Genomic DNA, 24,635 nt, shown 5'->3' on the forward strand with positions numbered 1-24,635 from the left:
ATGAAACTTCTGTTGCTGTTCATGGTCAGGGACTATTTGTTCCAGCGGAAGGAATGCTTTTAGTGATTTTACTTCGTGAAAGTCGCATTGATACATATTTTATGGCTTTAATATTCATTTAATATTTTAATATTTAATAAAAGGCTAGTGTTGTATGGTGAATAAGTCTAACAACGCCCTTCAGCCGTGACTTATTCACCATACAGCAGCGGCTCTCGTACCTTATTGCTAACTTTGAATTATCAATGCTGTTGTAAATGTTAAAGTACTCTGATCAACTATATCAGTGTATAATAAGTCTCTGCCATATTTCTTCTCTCTGTTTGTGTAGACGATGTGTTCTCAGACATCCCCGATCCAGCATGGATGGCCCGTCTCTCTCTCCCCCTGACAGCGGACTACCATGAGAACCTGTTTGTCCCTGATGGGCCCCCGTCCCCTGATGCCCGGGGTCCCGAGGCCCGCCCCGACGACCCCAGCTCGTTCTCCACCTTCGGGAAGAGCCCGGGCAAGAGCGTGCTGGAGGGCCGAGCGCTGATGTCCGAGGTGAGCTCTCTGTTCGAGATGCTCCTGACCCAGAAGGCCGAAGCCCAGTCGTGTCCTCGGGCCGATGTGCTCTACAGGCTCTCGGCCGCGTACAGGCGCTCGCTCGGCCTAGACACGCCACACACACACACTCCCCCATAATGCAGTGCGCCAACCCTATGCCACAACAACAGAAAAAAACATTTCTAATTTCTGGTGCCATATCATTTTGGGGATCCGGCCCACATCTGGATTAACTACCATTAACTACCACTACCATTTCTACATTTACCATTAACCGGATGTGGGCCGGATCTGGGCCGACGCAGTGTTGCTGTCTGGGACGCCTCAAGAACACGAGCCTGACCTCTAAAAATCCCTAATAATGTCTTCCTTCTTTCAACCAGGTCTGTCTGGAACAGGCCATGACAAGAACGTTTTTTATTTTTGTAAGAATAAAAAAATAAGAAGAACCCTTCATTGCAAAATAATGTAGTTGTTTCAAATGTCCTTGAGCCGAACCGTTAACTGGTGAGCTCTGAAGTGTGTGTGTGTTGATGCAGAGAAACGAGTGTTTTATTTCCTGAACACGTCAAACTCACTAAATCTGCAGGTCTGATCAACTCCCGCTCGTTCTTTCTGTCACTTCTCTAATGTGAATGTTAGTGTGTAACAGCATTCACAGGGTGTGTGACTTTACCCTGCAGGTTTTCTCTGACTACTGTAATAGTTATAAACGTAGAAATAAACCCTGAACACTGTAAATACTGCGAAGCACTGATGACCAAACTCAGTTATGCTCTGAGTGTTACTGGTTTTTCTTTGAATGCCATAAGTTATTGATATCAAAACAAAGATGTATAATTTTTTTTGCAATATCATGTTGTATAGGCCTATGTGTAGTGCTTTTATTCAGAATTGTCAGCACCTTTCTGCTTGTAAACCATGTAAGCGAAATAAACGACTTGATAAACTCGCTGTGCTGTTTTTATTTTTTCAACATTTAAGTCCCCACGAATAGCAGATACTTACTTAAAGTGCATATAAATATCAATATCTGCCAATAATAGTCTTAGTAAGACGATATTTAAATGTGTAGTTTTATGATCTATAGTTTTAATACATATAATGCAATGCAATACAACGATGATTGAGAGATGAACAAATAAACAATCAAAAGTCTGATGATTATATTTGACTTTTCTAAAAAAAATAAATAATAATAATTATGATGGGTTAGGTTAGGGATGGTAATCAAACCTCAGTCACTTCAGTCCACTAAGTATTCATCTTGAAATATTACTAACAATATCAAAGTTACTCTAAGATTCACTTAATAAAAAAGCAGATATGACAGCAGAAAGACGAGTGAAGCACGAGCTGAAGGAGGACGTCTGTACAATTAACACTAAATAACTGTATCCTGTATCCCTGCATTACGCGTGTATGAATTATGACAGATGACGAGTGAGTTTGACAGGTGACGAGTGAGTTTGACAGGTGATGAGTGAGTTTGATGAGTGAGTTTGACAGGTGATGAGTGTTTGACAGGTGATGAGTGAGTTTGACAGGTGATGAGTGTTTGACAGGTGATGAGTGAGTTTGACAGGTGATGAGTGAGTTTGACAGGTGATGAGTGAGTTTGACAGGTGATGAGGGAGTTTGATGAGTGAGTTTGACAGGTGACGAGTGAGTTTGATGAGTGAGTTTGACAGGTGATGAGTGTTTGACAGGTGATGAGTGTTTGACAGGTGATGAGTGAGTTTGACAGGTGATGAGTGAGTTTGACAGGTGATGAGTGTTTGACAGGTGATGAGTGAGTTTGACAGGTGATGAGTGAGTTTGACAGGTGATGAGTGTTTGACAGGTGATGAGTGAGTTTGACAGGTGATGAGTGTTTGACAGGTGATGAGTGAGTTTGACAGGTGATGAGTGAGTTTGACAGGTGATGAGTGTTTGACAGGTGATGAGTGAGTTTGACAGGTGATGAGTGAGTTTGACAGGTGATGAGTGAGTTTGACAGGTGAGTGTTTGACAGGTGATGAGTGTTTGACAGGTGATGAGTGAGTTTGACAGGTGATGAGTGTTTGACAGGTGATGAGTGAGTTTGACAGGTGATGAGTGAGTTTGACAGGTGATGAGTGAGTTTGACAGGTGATGAGTGTTTGACAGGTGATGAGTGAGTTTGACAGGTGACGAGTGAGTTTGACAGGTGATGAGTGAGTTTGACAGGTGATGAGTGAGTTTGACAGGTGAGTGTTTGACAGGTGATGAGTGTTTGACAGGTGATGAGTGAGTTTGACAGGTGATGAGTGAGTTTGACAGGTGAGTGTTTGACAGGTGATGAGTGTTTGACAGGTGATGAGTGTTTGACAGGTGATGAGTGAGTTTGACAGGTGACGAGTGAGTTTGACAGGTGATGAGTGAGTTTGACAGGTGATGAGTGAGTTTGACAGGTGATGAGTGAGTTTGACAGGTGATGAGTGAGTTTGACAGGTGATGAGTGTTTGACAGGTGATGAGTGAGTTTGACAGGTGATGAGTGAGTTTGACAGGTGATGAGTGTTTGACAGGTGATGAGTGAGTTTGACAGGTGATGAGTGAGTTTGACAGGTGAGTGTTTGACAGGTGATGAGTGTTTGACAGGTGATGAGTGAGTTTGACAGGTGATGAGTGAGTTTGACAGGTGAGTGTTTGACAGGTGATGAGTGTTTGACAGGTGATGAGTGTTTGACAGGTGATGAGTGAGTTTGACAGGTGATGAGTGTTTGACAGGTGATGAGTGAGTTTGACAGGTGATGAGTGAGTTTGACAGGTGATGAGTGTTTGACAGGTGATGAGTGAGTTTGACAGGTGATGAGTGAGTTTGACAGGTGATGAGTGTTTGACAGGTGATGAGTGAGTTTGACAGGTGATGAGTGAGTTTGACAGGTGATGAGTGTTTGACAGGTGATGAGTGAGTTTGACAGGTGATGAGTGAGTTTGACAGGTGAGTGTTTGACAGGTGATGAGTGTTTGACAGGTGATGAGTGAGTTTGACAGGTGATGAGTGTTTGACAGGTGATGAGTGAGTTTGACAGGTGATGAGTGAGTTTGACAGGTGATGAGTGAGTTTGACAGGTGATGAGTGTTTGACAGGTGATGAGTGAGTTTGACAGGTGACGAGTGAGTTTGACAGGTGATGAGTGTTTGACAGGTGATGAGTGAGTTTGACAGGTGATGAGTGAGTTTGACAGGTGATGAGTGAGTTTGACAGGTGATGAGTGAGTTTGACAGGTGATGAGTGTTTGACAGGTGATGAGTGAGTTTGACAGGTGATGAGTGAGTTTGACAGGTGAGTGTTTGACAGGTGATGAGTGTTTGACAGGTGATGAGTGAGTTTGACAGGTGATGAGTGAGTTTGACAGGTGAGTGTTTGACAGGTGATGAGTGTTTGACAGGTGATGAGTGTTTGACAGGTGATGAGTGAGTTTGACAGGTGATGAGTGAGTTTGATGAGTGAGTTTGACAGGTGACGAGTGAGTTTGATGAGTGAGTTTGACAGGTGACGAGTGAGTTTGACAGGTGAGTGTTTGACAGGTGATGAGTGTTTGACAGGTGATGAGTGTTTGACAGGTGATGAGTGAGTTTGACAGGTGATGAGTGAGTTTGATGAGTGAGTTTGACAGGTGACGAGTGAGTTTGATGAGTGAGTTTGACAGGTGACGAGTGAGTTTGACAGGTGACGAGTGAGTTTGACAGGTGACGAGTGAGTTTGACAGGTGATGAGGGAGTTTGATGAGGGAGTTTGACAGGTGATGAGTGTTTGACAGGTGATGAGTGAGTTTGACAGGTGACGAGTGAGTTTGACAGGTGACGAGTGAGTTTGACAGGTGATGAGTGAGTTTGACAGGTGATGAGTGAGTTTGACAGGTGACGAGTGAGTTTGACAGGTGATGAGTGAGTTTGACAGGTGATGAGGGAGTTTGATGAGGGAGTTTGACAGGTGATGAGTGAGTTTGACAGGTGATGGGCTCCCCCTGCTGGCTCTCAGCTCCTCATGATCATTCCTGATCAGTGAAATACTCTACTGTCATTATAGTAAAGTACAACAACCTTTAGAGTGGCAACTCTTAAAAGCAAGACACATTTAAAAATGTTTTATTACCCATTAAATATAAACACATTAATATATATTGCTGACCTCAGCAGCAGAACACACTCACCGGGTTTAAACCGCAGGTGTGCAGGCGGGGCATGTTGTCACACTGTGCTACGTTTATGAATTATATTGAAAAACTAGAGGAAAAAGGTGAATAAAGACAGAGACAAAGTTCAGAAATTATTGATTATTATTGTTTTGAACTGTGCTGTATAGCCGTGTTTTGCGATGTGTTTGTTGTTAAACTCAAAAAATATATATTTTTAATTTAAAAAATGCCATTATTTTATATGAAAAAGTTATTAATTGTATTTTATTGAGAAAATATTTTAGTTTGTCTTGTATATTCTTTGATTAGATCAGATAATATTTTAATCTGTCGTATGGTCATGTTATGTCTCACCTATGGGGCATGTTGTCACATTCACTTCCATTCTTTTTAAGGGTAAATCAAGGAAAAAGTAAACACTGTATTAATGAAACATAACCACATAAATGTACTATGTGTGAAATTAATTAGGGAAAAAAATTAATTCACTGATCCCCAAGTGGATTTAAACTGAGAATTCGCCGATACGAGGCACACTATGGTGGATCATCAACACATCACACTCTGGAGTTAGAATAGATTAGATGCAACCCCAGGGCCTGTGATGAAGCCGGTTCAGGAGGATATCCAGGTGTGTTTCAGGTTAGTTTGTGCCAACCCTGAGTTTTAGGCACTATGAGCGTGGTTTGGCTTTTAGCGTGTTCATCGCCATAGTAACTCGCGCTCCACGGCTAACCTGGTCCGGGTCAGGTGATGTTCCAGGTGAGAGTGTTCTCAAACCGAACCTGGACCAATCAGCTGTGAGCAAAGCGTCACATGTCTGATGAGTCACGCCACCTGTTTCTACTCCACATTATAGATCACTACAGCAAATGATTTTTATATACAAAATTATTTAGAATAATAATTTTGTATGATATAGATATTTATGTAATTATTATACCCATAATCGATCACGCATGTACACTTTTAGTTTATCAATTATTATTACGCAGTTTAAATGAATAAATATATAAAGGTAATATAAATACACTTTAGGGTCAATAGATGAAGCTGTAAAATGACTACATGAGCTTAAATGTTCAATTCTCTCTCTACCTTTATCAACTGTATAAACTAACTTCACAACTTTAACTTGCACTGACACAGCAAGACCTTTTCTTTAGTCGTCCTCTTTCATAGACCGCTGTTTTCTGCTTGCTGTGTAAATCTGATTAAATTCTTAATATTCTTCAGTCTGGTGATATTCTGCAGAAGAGACTCTTTCTCAGCCTGTGATTGGCTGTCCGCTGCTGATGTCACTCCTGAACTCCTAAACTCAGGATCAAAGCCGGAGAGAGTGGATGATCAGCATCACGGGCTCTGCAAACCGGTTGGATTGGTTTGGTTTAGACAACTCGAAACTAATCCTGTAACCCGGAGTTTGTTCAGCCACCATCATGGTACAGGCCCCTGGCTGGGGAATATCCTGACAGGTGTAGTTAGGAGGGTCAGATAGGCCAGAGCTGATGTACTATATTTGTCTAAGTGAGTCTCCTCTACAAATACATCTATTATTAGAAATAAAGCGTATCATCATCATGAAGATCTTCATCTGCTCCTCAATTAGATGCAGTTCCTGCAACGACCTTCAGTGGACATGAAAATCACACCAGAACAATACATAAAAACCATTTAAACTTTATTGGAATCTATGTCACAGTTGTTGTTATTGTCCACAAAAGGGTTAAAAAAGAGAACAGTCATGGGACACTAACAGAGTTTACCAGCCTACAGTCAGAGCTTAGAGGAGGACAGGAGGAGAGCAGTGACAGAGGAGCGCCTGAAGTGTGTACTGGACGCTCAGAGGACTCATCACGATGATGATGATGATGATGATGATGATGATCTACAACACACATGCACAGCAGACACTGACGGACTCGCTTCATCACAGGCTGTAGAACTTCAGGCTTCGGTCCATGCCGGTGGAGGCCAGGAACTGAGCGTGCTCTCCGAATGCCACGCCCGTCACCAGGCCAGAGTGATCTACAACACACACACACATAAGGTCAGAGCTCACAACACACACACACATAAGGTCAGAGCTCACAACACACACACACACACACACACACACACACACACACACCAGCTCAAAGCTCAACACACACTCCTCACACACATCAACCCTCTGGTGCTGCTTGTGTGTGTCGGTCTAAGAGGATCAACATTTATCATTTTATTTCAATGAATGTATTATATTTTAGTTCGATCATTTTTATTTATTTAATATTTAGTATTTTCAGGGGATTTTATGGTCCTGCATTATCAGGGTTTCTGCAGGAATCTTCACATTAAATGTAATGCCTTTTTTTTTTACATTTTGAAAGCCACACATGACCCGACTAACCTCAGATATTATAGTGCTGTCAATCCATTACACCAAAATAACTCCATTAATCACATTTTCTCTGTGATTAATCGCAATTAAAAACTTATGTTAAAGTGTTATAGGTTTATATATTTTATAATGTAATAATTTCACAGTTAATCTACAGATTAATGTAGAGACAACATAAAGGCCAGTATCACTGAAATACAGCTATTGATGTCTGGATAAAAATGATTTCCCCCTCTATTAAACATTAATTATAGCCATCCAACATTACAGTGTAATTGAAAGATAACAATTTTTTAACATTAGGCTTAACAAATATAACAACTTTTAATTTAAGTGAACTTAAACAATCTTCACATAAACCTATAATAAATGTCTCCGGCCGCAAGCAATCACCAAACCGGCTCCGCGTGTTTATCACACTAATGTACATATCTTGCAACAGCAAATAAAAAGGATTAATTATGAAGGCTATATTCAAATAAATTTATAATATAACATTTTCTTCAAAACTGTAAATGTTTAATGCCTGTAGGATTGAAATGTAATGCTTTTTAATGCCATTTAAGGCCTTAATTTTCGCAAAATCCATTTAATGACTTTTAATGCCCAGCGGAAACCCTGATTATATTTACTCTGCATTTATAATCACTTTATTCACTTTAGCATTGACCTGATCTTAAACTGGTAAATCTTGAACACTTTAGAGCTCAGAGTTCAGTTTGATCTCTTTTCAAAGACACTCGACAGATTATTGATGAAGTGAAACAAGTTTTAAAAAGTGAGCTTAAAGTTGCAGAATTTTATATTTATTGTAATGAAAAACATGCAAAAATACTATTGTCAATTTTTATATGAAATAAATATTTTCAAAAACATGTTTTACTGCTAGAAAATGAAAGCCATGAATGTAATCCAGTGGTGCTCCAGATGTGCGGCTGATCTCTCAGTGAATGAGCGTTCAGTGAGAGTGTGTTCGGCTGCAGTACCAAACGCTTCCACTAGAGGAAACTCCTCTCACTCATTTACAATGCGCTCGTTTCTGACCGACAGGAGCACAAGTGGGGCTGTTTCTCTCAGGACCATTTAACCTGTTCCAGTCATGTCCATGATTTTATTCTGTGTGTGTGTGTTTACATAGCAAGTGCCAAAACCTTTAGCAAGTTTCATACCATTCCGATGAAGACATTTTTACAATAAAAACGAATGTACAATTTTTCAGTCTAAAATGAGTGAAGAGCACCAGAGGAAGGTGTTTATGAGTGACTCTTGGACACACACACACACACACACACACACACACACACACACAGAGAGAGTAGTTTGGCAGGACCTACCAGAGAAGTTGAGCACCTCAGACCACTGCTTGCAGATGTAAACTCTGATGTCGGATCCACCGACGGCCAGATATGTCCCGCTCTGGTCGAACACCAGAGACTTCACCTACAGGAGACACACGGGATCATCAGACAGGCTCTCAGGGAAAACAGCGAGGAACTCATGAAGAGCACATGCAGGGGCGTCTGGGGCTTATACAACACCTCATAATTGTTGTCCAAAGTGATTGTCTTGAAGTTCTTGAGTTTCCTCAGATCCCACAGCTTCAGTGAGCTGTCCTGAGCACCTGCGGGACAAACAACATCCGGGACCGTTACACACTCATCCAGAGATCCACAGACAACATCCGGGACCATTACACACTCATCCAGAGATCCACAGACAACATCCGGGACCATTACACACTCATCCAGAGATCCACAGACAACATCCGGGACCATTACACACTCATCCAGAGATCCACAGACAACATCCGGGACCATTACACACTCATCCAGAGATCCACAGCAGTCACAGCCGACGCTGAGCCAGAGGTCTGCTCTGCTCAGAGAGGGACTTAATGGTAAACGTGTTTCTAACATATGCGTGTCTTCTTATTGGATATTTTTAAATTATATTTATTTTTGTTGGAAGATTTTGAATTTATGAATGTTGCCATCCTGCATGTTTTTATGCGCTATCCTAAAACACACACAAAAATATGCTGATGGAAGCATAACTATTGACAGTTATTACACTGAATAGAAACAACATTGTTTTAAACTGAGCTGAATAATGACACTATAAGTTGAAATTGTTTCATAATTGACAGATTTTACAACATTAACACTGTTCATTACTGTAAAGCTGCTCCGGAACACTTGCGCCCTCTTATCGGATATTTAAAAAACTTTTTTTTTGTTGAAGTTTCAGAATTTATAAACGTTGCCATCCTGCAGTTTTTTATGAGATATCCCAAAAATAGGCTTTATAACACATAAAACATAAAAATAGGCTGATGGAAGCATAACTATTGACAGTTTTTAAACTGAACAGATTGTTTTAAATTGAGCTGAATAATGACACTAAGTTGAAATTAGTTTCATAATTAAGAGATTTTACAACATGAACACTGTTCCAAAGCAGCTTGACAGTAATAATCAGCATTATACAAAGCGCAGTGTGGGTCACGTGACCTACCGGTGGCCAGATAGTAGCCGTTCTCAGAGAAGGCGATGGCCGTCACAGGACCCGAGTGTCCGGGGAAGTTGGCCACATTGGTGCGCTCCTTCAGATCCCAGATCTTAATCTGAGAGTCGGCTGTGCCGGTGCCGAAGATCAGGCCGTCGGGATGAAACTGAGCACAGGTCAGAGCTGGAGGAGAAGAGCAGGAAACGCCTCAGTTTACTCACACGCAAGCATTCATCACAGTTAAGGGCTGTGGAACAAATACTGTTCAGCCTTGTGAAGATCCTCAAGATGTTTTATATGCATGTTATACATTTACATTCACTCATTTCAACTAGGGATGTGCACGAATATTAGAATTTTCGAATATTCGATCTGTAAATATTATTCGAAAAAATAAAATACTATTCGAATTTTATCGAATTTATGAAGCCGTAAATACTTTGCGGGTCGTAAATGCAGTGAATCCCTGATAAATCCCAAGCACTAAATCGCAGTTATAATTAAATGCACTGGGTGGCACTGTGACGCGTTTAACAAGTTGTTTGTATTTGATCATAATGTCGTCGTCTGCCTCGCGAAGTTTGGAATTACTAGTCGAAAATGAGGTTACTAAATGATCTTACAAAACGGAATTACTTTTGATCAAATTAATTAATTAATTAATCTGGAGTTATAGTATCACCACTACAATGAGAAATGACATGAAATCCAAACTAACAGCAGTCGACTGAGGAAAGACAGCTGTCTATCACTGCATCACGACTGCAGGTTAGCGCAGCTGTAGTGCGAGTGATCCGAGATGATAGCTTATCTAATAGCAAAATGATGTTGAGACATATTCTTCCTTTAAGTTTCGTTGAGGGAGAGGTTTAAGAACAGAAAACGCAAAGTGCTGTTAGAAACTTAGAACTAACACCGTTATCTTTGTTTCTCTGAAAAGTCTGTCAGCGCAGCGCGTTTTCTCACTCGAGCATAAATTGCTGGCGGCGCCCCTTCGTGGATATTATTGTTTTTCTCAAAATAAACGTGAAACAATATAAACACGATAATCATATGCTGACTCGAGTGTATGTGTACGTTCTGTACGATAACTGGCTTTATTAGGCGTTTATTTCCATTCGCGCTGCTTGAGCTTAAATCCTTTTGTTCTTTATATTTTTTTGTTTACACATAGGCCTATTGTTTAATGTTTTCAATTAAAAGAAAACTTTAAAAATATATTGTAAGCTTGTTGTGTATATTGCCTAATTGTAAGCTTCTTCAGAAATGGTGACAAAAACTTAAAAAAAACAAAACGTCTTTTTCATTAAACGTCATTTAAATAAACGAATATTCGAATTTTATGTGCCCGAATATTCGAATGCAATATTTATGAAAAATGCCCATCCCTAATTTCAACCAGAAGCCAATGTTGGCAAGAAGATTCAAAATATCTAATGCAAGACATATGAAACTGTAAAAATCTAGTTTAAGCTGAGATTCGAGGAAAGGACAGTCTGACGATGCGTCAGGTAGAGCCTATGGGGGAATATTCCCATTTCCAGACAATTCAGGCCCTGCTGTCAGTGACACGTTACATTAAACCAGTTCTGAATAAGGGTTTTTAGCTCCAAAGCGTATAAATAATGTGGTTAACATTAGAGATGCGTGATATATCAGCCACCATATATAATATATATTATAAGAATATATACCATAAGAATTATTGGTATTGGCCAAAATTTTCGTATCCGTGCATCGCTAATGAATATTTATATTACCAACAGGACACAGAATACATGGTTAATATCTGGAACACATACCACATCCAGCGGTCTCATCAGTGACTTTAGTCAGCACACGTCCAGTCTGCACATCAGAGAAGGCCCAATACTACAACACACACACACACACACACACACACACACACACACACGTGAGATGCTTTACACTCAGACACACACAGAAAACTGATACAAACTCTCAATTCATACAGTTCATACTGTCATATGTAACAATGTGTGAGTGAGTGTGTGAGTGAGTGTGTGTGTGAGAGAGAGTGAGTCACCTGGTCCTCAGAGGAGCTGAGCAGATAGTCTCCAGTGGCGTGCAGAGAGAGGCCGGTGACTCCCGCCTCGTGGGCCCTGATGACCTGCACACAGTTCCCCCCAGTGACCGACCACACGCGGATCGTGCTGTCCGGAGACGCCGAGAACACCACCGACTGAGGAGAACAGGGGAAGAGCGGTGAGAGATCTGACACACACCTCCTGATGGACGAGTGTGTGTGTGTGTGTGAGAGCAGGAGAGATCTGACACACACCTCCTGATGGACGAGTGTGTGTAAGAGAGCAGGAGAGATCTGACACACACCTCCTGATGGACGAGTGTGTGTGAGGAGCGAGGGCCTACCTGAGCAGGGTGGTAGATGACGGACGAGACCTTTTTAGTGTGTCCTTTGAGGGTGGCGACAATCTGCTCCTCTCGCCGGTCGAACACCACCACGTTCTTATCCGCACCACCTGAAGAGAAAAACACTGTTACATGTGCAAGCGCTCACAGGAGACACATGATCTAATCTGACCACGTGTGATCGTGGCGTATTCGTGTGCAGGGTTTTTAAAATCAAACTTAAAGGGATAGTTCACCCAAACATGAGAATTAGCCCATGATTTACTCTCCCTGATCCCATCCTAGGTGTATCTAGGTGAACTATCCCTTTAAGAATTATAGTGTATCAAGGCACTTCAGTGGGACTTTAAAGCCATATCGCAATTCCTGTTCTTCAGTCCCCAAATGCAGATTAAGACTCATACCATTTAGGATATCTAAGACTTTTGATGGCCTTAAATTTGACACATCTGACTTTTTAAGGCTTGGTGTGAATGTATTGTAACGGTACCGGTGAGGACTTTGTTGGTGTCTGTTGGGCAGAGATCCAGAGAGAGGATTCCTGGGACACTGGCACTGTGAAGACCCTGTGAAGCGGAACACAAAGCGTGATGTTTGCATGTTGCTGAGCTAAAGCAATAATACTGTAAAAAGCATAAACACACATAGCCAGGGCTTCGGGACTGAGAGCCCTTTTTCTCAGAGCAACTGGAAAGGTCATACTGGTACAGCGATCACACCAGTTTACTCGCGGACTAGGGGTGTGCGATATTGACAAAAGATGATCTTAATATTTTTGTGGGCTTTTATAGATAATATTTAGAGGATATTTTAATGAGTGTGTGTGTACCTTGGCAGGTTCGTGGACACAGACTCCTAAAGTTCCTGATATTCTTCATATGCTGTGGTCAGTTCACAGCAGTGACAGAAACCAGCTTTTACAGTCAGTTTACATTGAGTTCCATCTTTATAAAGCCATTTTAACCTAATTAAATGTATGAATCATATTTTGTGTCAAATTCTCACATTTAATCCATAAATTCAATAACAATAAGACACAATAGGGCTGTTACCTATTAAATCAAATCAGAATCAACAAAATGCATGTTTGCACTGCAGGGAAACACAGAAGCTGCATCTGAAGTGTAGATGCTTTTACACAGACTGTTTAAAGCAGATCAGAGGAACATCAATGTGTTTAACCCGCACTTACACATGCAGAAATAATGTGCTGGTGTTTTAAACGTTGAATACTGATATTCTAAATGGATTTAAAAAAAGAAAAGATACTAAATTAAGTCACTGTTAATGAATGAGTCATTGAGTTTCAACTGATTCATTCAGGAACGAAGCATTTGTCTTAACGAGCGAGTCATTGAATCATTCATCTGGTATAGAAACACCGCTGTGTCTTTGTTTGGAACAATTTCCATGGGTGAAATGGAGTAAAAACAGGCAATGTGTCTAAAATGCAAGTCACTTAATATGAACTTATTTGTTTTTTACAACAGTTCAATAAACAAGATCACATTTGTAATCATGCTGATATTTGGAGAAATAAACACTCTTCATGTGATATTGATTAACTATATTAAATGATATAAATATAAAGAGGTATTTTTGCCCCTTATCTTGAATATTGAGGTCATTATAAAAGGATTTTACTAGAGTAAATCACGCAGTGAAAGTGTGCGCTCTAAACGCACAAGTGCACTAGTCTAACCTACTAGACTACATGTAGTGTACGAGTGCAACTCTAGATGTGTTTCAGTGAAGTGAGGGATATACTGGATAATGACACGGTATTATTGTAGATGATATCCATCACACACCCCTATCACAGACCCATCTGGATCACGAGACACCGCTACTACACAGCGCTGGGAGGACCGGTGAGAAGCATTCAAACTCAGTGTCTAATTCTCAGTTATGAACCACAGATATGAGATACACAGATTTGTTTGGGGAACACAACTCGTATGTTTGGGAGCAGATCTATGGAGTGAACAATGGGAAACGCTCGTGTCTTGGTGACTCACAGCATGGGACGCCACTTGACGATACTTGCTGAGATCCTCTGCTCTGACCAGCTCCTCCGGCACGGTCTTTCCTCTCTGAACAACAAACACACACACACACACACAGAAGGTTAAGAACACGTGTAAAAGCACACATTAAACGTAGAAACGACTGAAAGCGCACCTTCTTTCTCTCGGTGGTCAGGACGGTGGCCTTGTCTTGGAGCTGCAAAGAGAGGAGACCAGCTTGATCACTTCTGAACATGTGATCTCACACACACAATCATACCCCTGATGAACACTTGTGTCACGCACCTTCTGTATGATCTCCGGGGTCATTCCCACCTGTTCACTGACCTCCATGGCCTCTCCGCCGGCTCCCTAACAGGGGACAGACATTACAGTCAAACACCACACTAGACTGTGCCATGAACACTAGCTCCAGAATCTCATGATGCGGTTATTGAGGATCATAATCGATTATCAGTTCGATCTACTGTCCACTAGCTGACTGACCACGTGATTAACGTTCATGAACACAGCATCTCATGTGTTGTAGGCTATATTGTCATTATTAGTAGCAGAATCAGTAGTAGGATTATTATCTTTTCATAATAACAACTATTATCTATTTTTGTTTTACAGAAACACTGAATGACGAACAATATCTTAAGCACCACACTGAAGTAAAGTTAAAACGACAAATACGCATTCATGCAGGATTATCAAGTTTCAGTTCTAATTACTAAAGTTCTGTCATTAAATAATGCTTGATTATCATAATATCATGCTTGATTGACTGATTTTAAGAGTGTACATTTTGATATTTAAAAATCTGTACCATTTTACAAAGATAATCTGGCGAGTGACCAAAAACATGACTAGCCCATGGCGATTCTACTGCCAAAGTGTGCGTAGAGGGTTGAAGAGAGAAGATTACTTTGTAACTTTAACAAAGATAAATAGTTTTTTAAATACATTTTATTTAAGAACAATTGTTTCAAAAGTTGATGCACTTTAATAAGTCATAAGTCAGCTCATAATTCCACAAGTGAACGTCATTTAATTTCAATAAAAGATGCGACGCTTCATTTGGTTTATATTTGCTTATTGCGCTTGCTTGTGGACATACGAGACAATACAGTACTTTTCCCCTCTAACATTCAGTATTGCTTTTAGAATTTTGCTAATATTTAAGACAGAATTTCTAATTTAGCTTTTCAGCCATTTTGAAGACTAGCATCATAAGGTGATGTGGACAGACTCTACATCACACAGTGAAAGAGTGAGTGACTCCCACGGCTGTGCTTTATCATCCCGACACCACACTCATCAGATGGCCTCGAGCGGCTAGCAGACGAAGCAGCAGTGGTGTGTGTGTGTGTGTGTGTGTGTGTGTGTGATGTGCAGTACTGACCACGGCTGCGGGCTGGGACGCAGGAGCCGCCTGAGGAGCCACCAGTCCAGCCTGAGGCTTCAGCGTGGCCAAAGCTGCAAACAGAAGATGAACAGGTGAGTGCTGTCCGTCACGACCCCAGAGAGGACCTCACACACACACACACACACACTCTCTTACCCTCTCGGGCAGCGGTGACCTCTTTGGTGAGGCGAGCGATGACCCTGCAGGCGGCGTCGTGCTGGTAGAGAGCGTGGGACAGCTCCTGTCGAGTCGTCTGAAGCTGCTGTCTCAGGGTGAAGCTGTGCAGCATCACTGCGTCCTGGAACACACACACACACACACACAGATGAGATTGTGCGAGTGAAAAAAACAGGTGAATACAAACCTATGGTATCCCTAAAACGTGTCTGTGAAATTTAGGCTCATACTTCCCCCCGATCATTATTATAGCCGGTCAGAGTTGCCCCTTTTTGGGTGTGAGCAGACACGAGTTGCAGAGATGTGATTGAGCACGTGAAAAAACCAGGACATTTAAGACCCAGCAACCCCAGCGAATGCAACCACTGTTTCAAAGCTCTGAGCGATCGTCCATGTAGATGATTGACATGTAGCCTACTTTAACCCCTTAAGTGTCACACCCCCCGGTTTTTGAATAGACATGAAAATGCACATTCCAAACTTAAAATGGTTGTAATTCAAGAATGCTTTGGAGTATAGACGTAAGATTGTTTTAAAGAAGACATTTGGCAGATTTTTTTAGAAGTGATATAAATTAAGAAAGTGAAACAAAAAAAGTTATATAAAAGTTTGAGTTTATGAAAATGTACAATTTAAAAATTTAATTATTCATATTTTTATATAAAATGCATATTTTCAAAACATGTTGGACTAAAACTGCAAGAAAATCAAAGCAAAAAATACGAACAAGTTGTGTTTCAAATTTTAGGTTGATCTCAAAAAAAGAGCTTTCAGTTCACAAGAAGTAAAATAGAAATAAAGGTATCCAGAACAGCGTGAGCCAGCTACTGTCCACTGTCCCTCACACGGGATACGCTTACATGCACAAACAATCCCGTAGGAATCGGACAGACGGCTCAATCGGACTGAATCTGATGCAGTGACGTAGAAAGAGGGTAATGACGTGTGACGCGCAGAACGAGCTGTTCTCCTGATGAATAAAGTGTGGTATAAACGAGTGTCCCGTCCTCCTATAATCCTCCTGTCTGTGCGTGTGTGAAGTGGAGCAGGACAACGGCCCACCAGTGCTGGCTTCACACACGACTAAGCAGCGGCACAACGGTTCATATGCTCATTATCTCCAAATTATGACCAGAAATGGATATATATTCAGACTGCTGTTTAAAACAAATAAAGAACCAATGGTTACACACTACATTCAGATTCATCAATGAATTCAGTCCGACTGAAACAGAAGTTGTGCATGTAAAGCTAGCCAGCGTTCAGCCGAACCTCTCACACCATTAGTAATGCACTGGGGTAATGTCAGCTAGATAAGCTATCTTTACTCTCAGCTTAGCACTCACCCGTCTCTAACTGTACACCGCTAGCCCATTACTGCCACTGCTAGAGCTAAACACACTAGACCAGGGGTGGGCAAACTACGGCCCGCGGGCCACATGCGGCCCGTTAGGCTGTTTAATCCGGCCCGCCGAGTATTTAAAAAAATTGTCTTAAGATCGCATTAATTTTGCCTTTTTTCTTGCAATACTTTGCGTTATATATATATATTGCGTTGCATATATTTGACAATCGGAATATCATATATTGCATGCCATAGCTAACAAATGTAAAAAAGGAAAAATGACATAAAAGCAGATCATTCATTCAGCGCTGTTGTGGCTGCGGTGTGTCACGTAACAAGCGCGTCACCATGGAAACCAAACAGACAGCAACTTAAGCGCATAGACTTCAAGCACGTTAATGTTTTTTTCTTTTTTGGTAACTCAATGAGAAAAAAAAAATGTTTGGTAACCACTTGCACACCTTAGTTTTTCCTTTGATTTGTCTGCTATTTAGTTTCTTTGCTCCTCTGGATGTATCCTGCCCGATTCCGTTTAACGACCATTATCGTCCGGCTTTCGACTACGCTACCCTGTCTGCCATGTACAGAACCCGTTTTTTTATTTTTTATTAAATGTTCTGATCTGCCTTTGCCTTTTATGTTTTTTTATTTTATTATTCTTAAAATAAATTTGTATATTCGTTTATTTCCACAAATGTATGACTTTTGGAAGTGCAAATTGCCATTCAGTTTTAATAAAGCTGAATTAACGTAACCTGTAATTTTTACTCTTCTAAGTGTACACTTGCAGATGTTTTGTTTCTAATTTACTGTTAGGCCATTAAATAATAATAAGGATAAACAATATTTAAAAAGTATAGGATATAATTATCTAACATCTTTAAAAATTAACATCAAAACATGCTAAATGGGGGATATCTAGCATAAAAAAAAATGTATTGTCAGAATGTCGTCTCTCAGTTGTTGAATTTCGCACAGACATTGACACAACGTTGTCTGTTTGCTCAGCCCGATCTTATGAAAGTGCGAATACCACGAATTGTATTTGTAGTGCATAATGTTAAATCGCGTGCATATGATATGCACTTTATGGCGTGTAATAGGCACGCACTCCACACCCCTAATCCTAACCAAGGGGTTTACAGTGTGTAGCATGCACGCAAAAACAAAAAAACAAAACAAAAAAACAAAACATTTTTGGCATATAAATGGCACGAGAAATAAAATTTGTGGTATAGATACGCACTTTCATGAGATCGTACTTCATAATCTGCTACTGGGCCGGCCCTCTGTCAAATTTTTAAAACCCAGTGTGGCCCTTGAGCCAAAAAGTTTGCCCACCCCTGCACTAGACACTAGGGTTGGGTATCGTCTGAACTTTAACGTTTCCGATTACAACTCTGCTCTTGATTCCAATAAGGTAAAAAAACAACCACCACCTTAGATATCATTCACATTTAGTCTAATTGCATTTAACATTTAATTGTATCTGAATATCATGAGCAAAACTCAACAGGCTCAGGAACACTTACAAGAGGAGCGTTTGCCTGAGGTTTAAAAACACCACAGAACAGCTAGACTAACTGATATACACTTCAAGCATTATTAAAGACAATTAACACTCAGTGATTAAAAAAGAACAAATAATAAATTAGCAATCGCAGCAAATAGACACAACTGAGCAAATATACGACTGAAATAAACCTGGTATTCAGGTTCAGAAACTAATCAAAATAACACTGAACTTTATTAATAAAATATACATTAGAAATATAGTTGCAAAGGTTATTCAGTGAAGAACGAGTGAATCTTCTCTGTGTCTGATGTCTGATCAGTGTTATTATAGAGACGCCGCAGGAATATTAGTGCTGTCAGTAAACAGCTTCTGAGTCTCGTGCTTAAACGGTTCAAAATCACATAAAAGCCTCTCTTCTGAGAGCGCAGCAGAGCAAACACCAATGCCTTAAAGTCATATTAAAATGCACACAAAGGAATCCAAATGAAAATTTAACAAGTATCAAATTCCTGACCTCCTTTTTAAAAAATTTTTTTATTACTGATCTGCATGAGTCACGTGGGTCAGGATTCAGGTTGGGGATCGTTTGGGTTTCTTTCAATACCGGTGCCAAATCAATACTTTTAAAACGGTACCGGTGCCTAAACGGAGCCTGAACCCATACCTTAAAAAAAAAAAAAAAAAAAAAGAGCTTCAAAACGATGGTGAATATTAAAAAACTGCTTTTTGATTGAATTTTTTTTTTTTTAAATAATAAATTCTTAAAATGGAATATATAAAATTAAGTAAATATATAAATATAAGTAGTCTAAATAGAAACCACATTTACATCATGAATTCACAATAAACCTAACCCAAATACAGTAATCTAACACTACTAATAACAGCACAGTCTGTATTCTGGTGTTCTACAATCGAGCGTCACATTTCAGCAAATCTTTCATGTTTTTCCTTCTCTGGCCAAACACCACAGCTCTCCTGAGTCCTGCACACGGTGAGCGTATTTTAGAACGCATCACTGTAAACGGCGTGGCGTGAAAGAAGCTGATGATCACACGGTCTGAACATTAATCACACCGGTGTGAACGATCGTACGTGTCAAGAGTTAACTAGTGTCCGTTTCGGAGAAGCAGAGGGCAGACGTTTACAACAGACAGCTGAGGCGTTGAAGAGGCAGAGGAATCTGTGCTTTGATTCGGTCCGGCTCCACACCGGGTACTTGAGGACCGGTTCCCTATCAGCGCCGGGTCTCAGTACGCAACCCTAGACACGACTTTAGGCTGAAATAAGCAGAAGAACCTCGTCCCTGGACAAACTCATCTGTGGAGAAGAGCCTGTTCTGGGGTCGGGCACTCACCCACTCGTCCTGCAGGGATTTGAGGATGGCAGGGATGCTGGTGGCGGAGGGAGCCTTCGGGCGGATGGGGTGAGACACTGAGAGAGAGGAGAACAGGGGTCATTATACTGGACCTGTGCATTCAACTTAGTTTCTTCAACTGCTCACACACATTTTCAAAACTTTGCCTCTTTTTTTCCAAAACTTTACACCCAAATCCAAGAATTGCACACACACACAATGCCTGATCTCTTGCAAAACGAAGCACTGCATTCAAAACACCACAAACATGTCAAAGGCAAACATTGGTCTTACGCTGCAAACACCTTTACCATAATATTATATTTTTGGATGCATCATCATACAGTTATTCAAAACCTAAAGCTCTTCTTTCATGAGCTCCTGTGTTCATTTCTGTATGAGATTGTAAGTAATTGGCAGAGAGATGTTGAAAAGTTCACGCTAAACACGAGAGCAAGACTGATCCAAACTACAGTACTCAACATTAAAGTGGATCAAAGTTGTCCTAACTAGTGGTCGACCGATATATCGGCCGATATTTGGAATTTTTTAGATATCGGCATCGGCCGATAAATCTTTCCGTTTGGCCGATATATTTCAAAACAGTTTGTGACTGTGCATTAGCGCTTTTTTCCACTGACGCGAACAGAGCGAGCGTGAATGAACTGAATACACTCGCTCTGCTCCGCCCAGCACCGTAAGACAAGCCACTCAGAAGTGAAGCAGACATCTGACAGACTCAGTAAATGACCATTCGCATTCGCTTTCTAACCTGACGCTACATTGTGTTACACACAAAAACACTCCGGCGTGCAGCAGAGTCTATTCAAACAGTACCGTGATATGTCAGATCCGCAGCCCAGCGGTAGCTCCAGTGGGGGTCACAGATGTGATGTAAACGAATTCAAACAAAACTGAAAACATTTTACCTCACAAACAGTCAAAAATCCTGTGACTGGCTGTTCCTCAGATACGCGCGTTGTTCTCGGGTTACATTTAAACTAGACGCTGTTTTCCCACGGACTCGCGTGCACGGAAAAGCTGGGTCGCGTCACTCGCGTGCATTACAGATCAGTTGGTCGCGTGAGGTGGATGAGAGAGGAGAACACTATGTAATAATATTACATTTGGAAATAAATCCTTGAAAATGTTATTCACTATCTACTGTATTTATTTATCCATGATTGGCGTAATATCGTGTGTAGTATACATTTTCATATGTTCATGTATGTCATGCAAATACATGTGACGGCTTGCAACGTTTTAAAGAAACAAACAAGCAAAACTAAACACATAAATCATTATTATTTAAATATACTTGAAGTAAAACAACCTTAAAAAAAGGTTGAACTATTTAAACTATTTTAAAGTAAATAGTGTAAATAAACTATGTGAGATTTATATTTAACTATGTTGTACATAAAATGTATGTAATCTCACATACTATTTTGTCATTATGAATATTCTTTAGATTGGTTCATTAATGATAAATGTTATTTGTAACCTGCAGTAAGCAGCAGTAATTATTTATGTGACTGAAAAAATGATTGTAAATATTAAAGCAGACAAGAAGTTGCACTAAAACTTTATTTATTGAAGTGTTACCTTACCTTTTTGTTTACATTTTAATTTCTTAGTAAATATTTTTTATTGCAAAAAGAATTTTGCATAAATAGTATGTACAATAAATGTTCATTTAGTTTCACCAATATTCATGTCTCTCATTTACTGTATTCACATGTATTGTATCGGCCAATCGGCCAGATTGCTTTCTCAATATCGGCATCGGCCATTAAAAATCCCATATCGGTCGACCACTAGTCCTAACACAAGAACGGGTATTGTTCAAAACTCATGTATAACTCTGATGAAAACTTTTGATCCACTTCAAATGTTGACTACTGTATTTATATATTTACTGTAAGCATTTATGATTGTGAATACAGTATTACACAGTCCGAAGAACCTATAACTTGACCTTTGACCTGTTTATAGGCCTAATCTAAAGCTCTGATTGGCAGGTGTTCAGGAAAGCAATGAGTGTTTGCACATGTGAGGAGTGTGTGTGATTACTGTGGTGTTTTGATATCTGTGTTTGAAAAAGGAAATCAAGATACTTCCTGTTAGACTGTTGTGTGTTACATAGAGAAGGCTGAGAATTAGTGTACGGTTTTGCAGATCTGGTGTGTGTTTCTGGCGTTGAGCGTCAGGTTTCCGAGCGTGTGTGTGAACACTGAGGTGGGCCGAGCGTGTGTGTGAACACTGAGGTGGGCCGAGTGTGTGTGGACCAGGCGGGCTCCGGTACCCTTGATGTCGATGAGCTGCTCCTCAGACAGAGGCTGGCCGTTGATGGGGTCCGCTCCATTCTCAGCGATGTACTTCTCGATCAGACGCCGCTCGAACACCTGGTTGGACACGGGAGAGACACACGGGTGCTCCGGAACCTCGTTGGAGACTGGAAGAGGACAAGATATGCTTTTATAATCATGTAACATCATCTTACAGTGTCCTTGTTTAGAGATACTAGTACTTACTGTGGCAATGATAATAACAATACAATGTGCGTCATTATATGCAACTAACCCTGAACTAAACCCTACTCCTGAAAGTACATGATAATTAATAGTATTCAGCACTTAAATGTATAATTACTAAGTGTATCAAAAGACACATTCAGATAAAGTTAGTGTAGCGTTAGGATCAACTGGTTTCATTCAAAGCAACAAACAAACCTGAAGTGTCCTTCCTCTGCAGAACTAAACACCTCATTATAGTGCCACCACGATTCATCAGATGAATATCACACGCTATTGTCTAATGTTTAGACTCGACAGTTAGGCTAGACTTCACAAACCTTCACGTTTATGTTTATTTTCCCTTTTTTATCGGTGTTTCGCTTGCCGACACAGAGTTAGCTCGGGCTTCAGACACACACGCAGAACTTCCGGCCTCAGATTAAACATTTATGCGCTTCTAGTTTAATGAAACACAGCAGAGCAGCGATAGAAAGCATCGTTATTAACGCGCAGTTTCTCAAACACAAAGTTTCTGCTAATATGCGCACAATGGCTAACCCTGCTAATCACTCATGCTAACAGAAACAAACTCACTTACTCGCACAAACCAAAGACATCTCGCTCGAACAGACGCGATTCCGCTTCTCAAGTAAAGCTGGAGTTATATCAGTTCATCCACCGGGTTAATATCCACACACAGATGATGATTTTAGCTCAGTCAAGGCGCTGCATGCCCTGAGTCGGAACGGTCGGAACACGTTGAGATGCCGTGCCGCTCAAACACCGGTGCATGACGGGATACTGGAGAGCGGAAGTTGAAACCGACGGGCTTCCGCCATAAGGCGCACCACATCCTCAGCCAGAACATGTTTACGCAAAAGTATAATCGTTTAAATATATCAATATGTACAGTTGGTAATGGGCGTGTAAGTAGAAGTCTTCTCGATGATCACAAACGGCCTGATTGGCTTGTGTTGACAAAGCGCTGAGAAATGTCACAGGCACCACGTGACATGATGCCGTCTATGTGCTGGATATATCTATTGTAAAACAACAGGTGTGTTTCTATACTGGAGCATAACTTACAAGAATAAAGCTGTACCTGTATTTTTAGCGGCCTGTGTTTCAAAAGATTTGGAGTAATAGTCTATTTCACCCTGTGCTATCTCCATATGTGAGTGAACAGAACTGAACCGAGTGATTCAGACCGAATCGCGAACCGATTCAGATTCATTCATGAACGTGGGAACGGTTTTCTGTATTTCTAAGCAGTATTAGCATCACGTCAGTATTTGTCTTTTATTCTTTATTTTCATATCTCATTTAGGTTTTAACAGTGTCGTAAAAGCTATGTACATGTTTAGGATTTCATTTTATTCAGTACAACCGCATTAATACACAGAACAGAGGAATATATGTCAAAGAATAAACCGGTGATTAATGAAATGTAACGGGAAATATTTTCTAGTTCTGTGGTTACAATGTCATTGAAATGTAATTTTTGAATTAAAAAACGGTTTACAGAAAGTTTTTGTTTTTTAATTGTTGTGGGTTCCATATTATTATAATTAATAATGATGTTTTACATGACTTTAACTGGTTTTAATAAAAAAAAAAATTATACTATGAAAAATAGTAACCATGGACAACAGATAAAAACTATTATAACAAAAGTATAACTTAACAAAAATCAGGCAAAATAAACATAAGACATTTTCTAATTCTGTGGTCAAAATGTAATTGAAATCTCACTTGTTATTTATGAATTCAAAAACGTGGACATTTAATTTGCTTTAAAAAAAAAGTTTTAATTGTTGTGGGTTCCATATACTTAATATATAATTATACTTAATAATCATGTTTAAACTGACCTTAACTGGTTTTAATAAAATCAATAAAAAAAAAAAATTAAAAAAAAAAAAAAAATCACAAAAAAAAAAACATAACTAGGAAAAATAATAAATAGTAACCATTGCCAACAGATTAAAACTATTATAACAAAATTACTACAACAAAAATCAAACCTAATAAATATAACATGATAAATAAAATAAAAATTATAATTGCATTTCACATTTTCACAAACGAACACACTGTATACAGTGATCATAACATCAGCTTTGTGCTTTTGTAAATGGACCTTTATTATCCATAGTTAATTAAGCTGATAACGAGCTCCTTCTGAGCACAGAGTATGTGCGTTCTGCTAATGTAATTGGGGAAGTTGTAATTGTTTAGTTGATTTTTTAATACATATCGGTGTGTCCTTTCACCCGTGTGATATAGCTGTGTGTTGACACAGCAAAATAAATGA

General features: G+C 40.0%; 2 protein-coding genes across 2 annotated transcripts in view; one reads left to right on the forward strand and one right to left on the reverse strand.

The window, feature by feature from the left end:
• pcdh12 (protocadherin 12) overlaps positions 1-1,503 on the forward strand; it is a 13,461-nt gene extending 11,958 nt beyond the window's left edge. Inside the window, exon 4 of the mRNA XM_079892667.1 lies at positions 332-1,503. Within this exon, the coding sequence (XP_079748793.1) occupies positions 332-687 (356 nt within the window). The 3' untranslated portion in view covers positions 688-1,503. The remainder of the gene's footprint in view (positions 1-331) is intronic.
• A 4,871-nt stretch (positions 1,504-6,374) lies between these two features.
• Positions 6,375-23,061, reverse strand: prpf19 (pre-mRNA processing factor 19). Its single transcript, XM_079892683.1, has 16 exons — positions 22,920-23,061; positions 22,111-22,260; positions 19,806-19,882; positions 15,567-15,708; positions 15,408-15,481; positions 14,306-14,371; positions 14,175-14,216; positions 14,012-14,086; positions 12,484-12,559; positions 11,994-12,103; positions 11,650-11,805; positions 11,405-11,474; positions 9,612-9,785; positions 8,636-8,718; positions 8,432-8,537; positions 6,375-6,742 (listed from the first exon to the last, which is right to left on the reverse strand). Exons 1-16 carry the CDS (start codon positions 22,936-22,938, stop codon positions 6,645-6,647), a joined length of 1,518 nt encoding a protein of 505 aa, XP_079748809.1. The 5' UTR covers positions 22,939-23,061; the 3' UTR covers positions 6,375-6,644.
• Between the last annotated feature and the right edge of the window lie 1,574 nt (positions 23,062-24,635).

This window comes from Squalius cephalus, assembly GCF_949319135.1.
Source record: "Squalius cephalus genome assembly, chromosome: 14".
Classification (NCBI taxonomy): Eukaryota; Metazoa; Chordata; class Actinopteri; order Cypriniformes; family Leuciscidae; genus Squalius; species Squalius cephalus.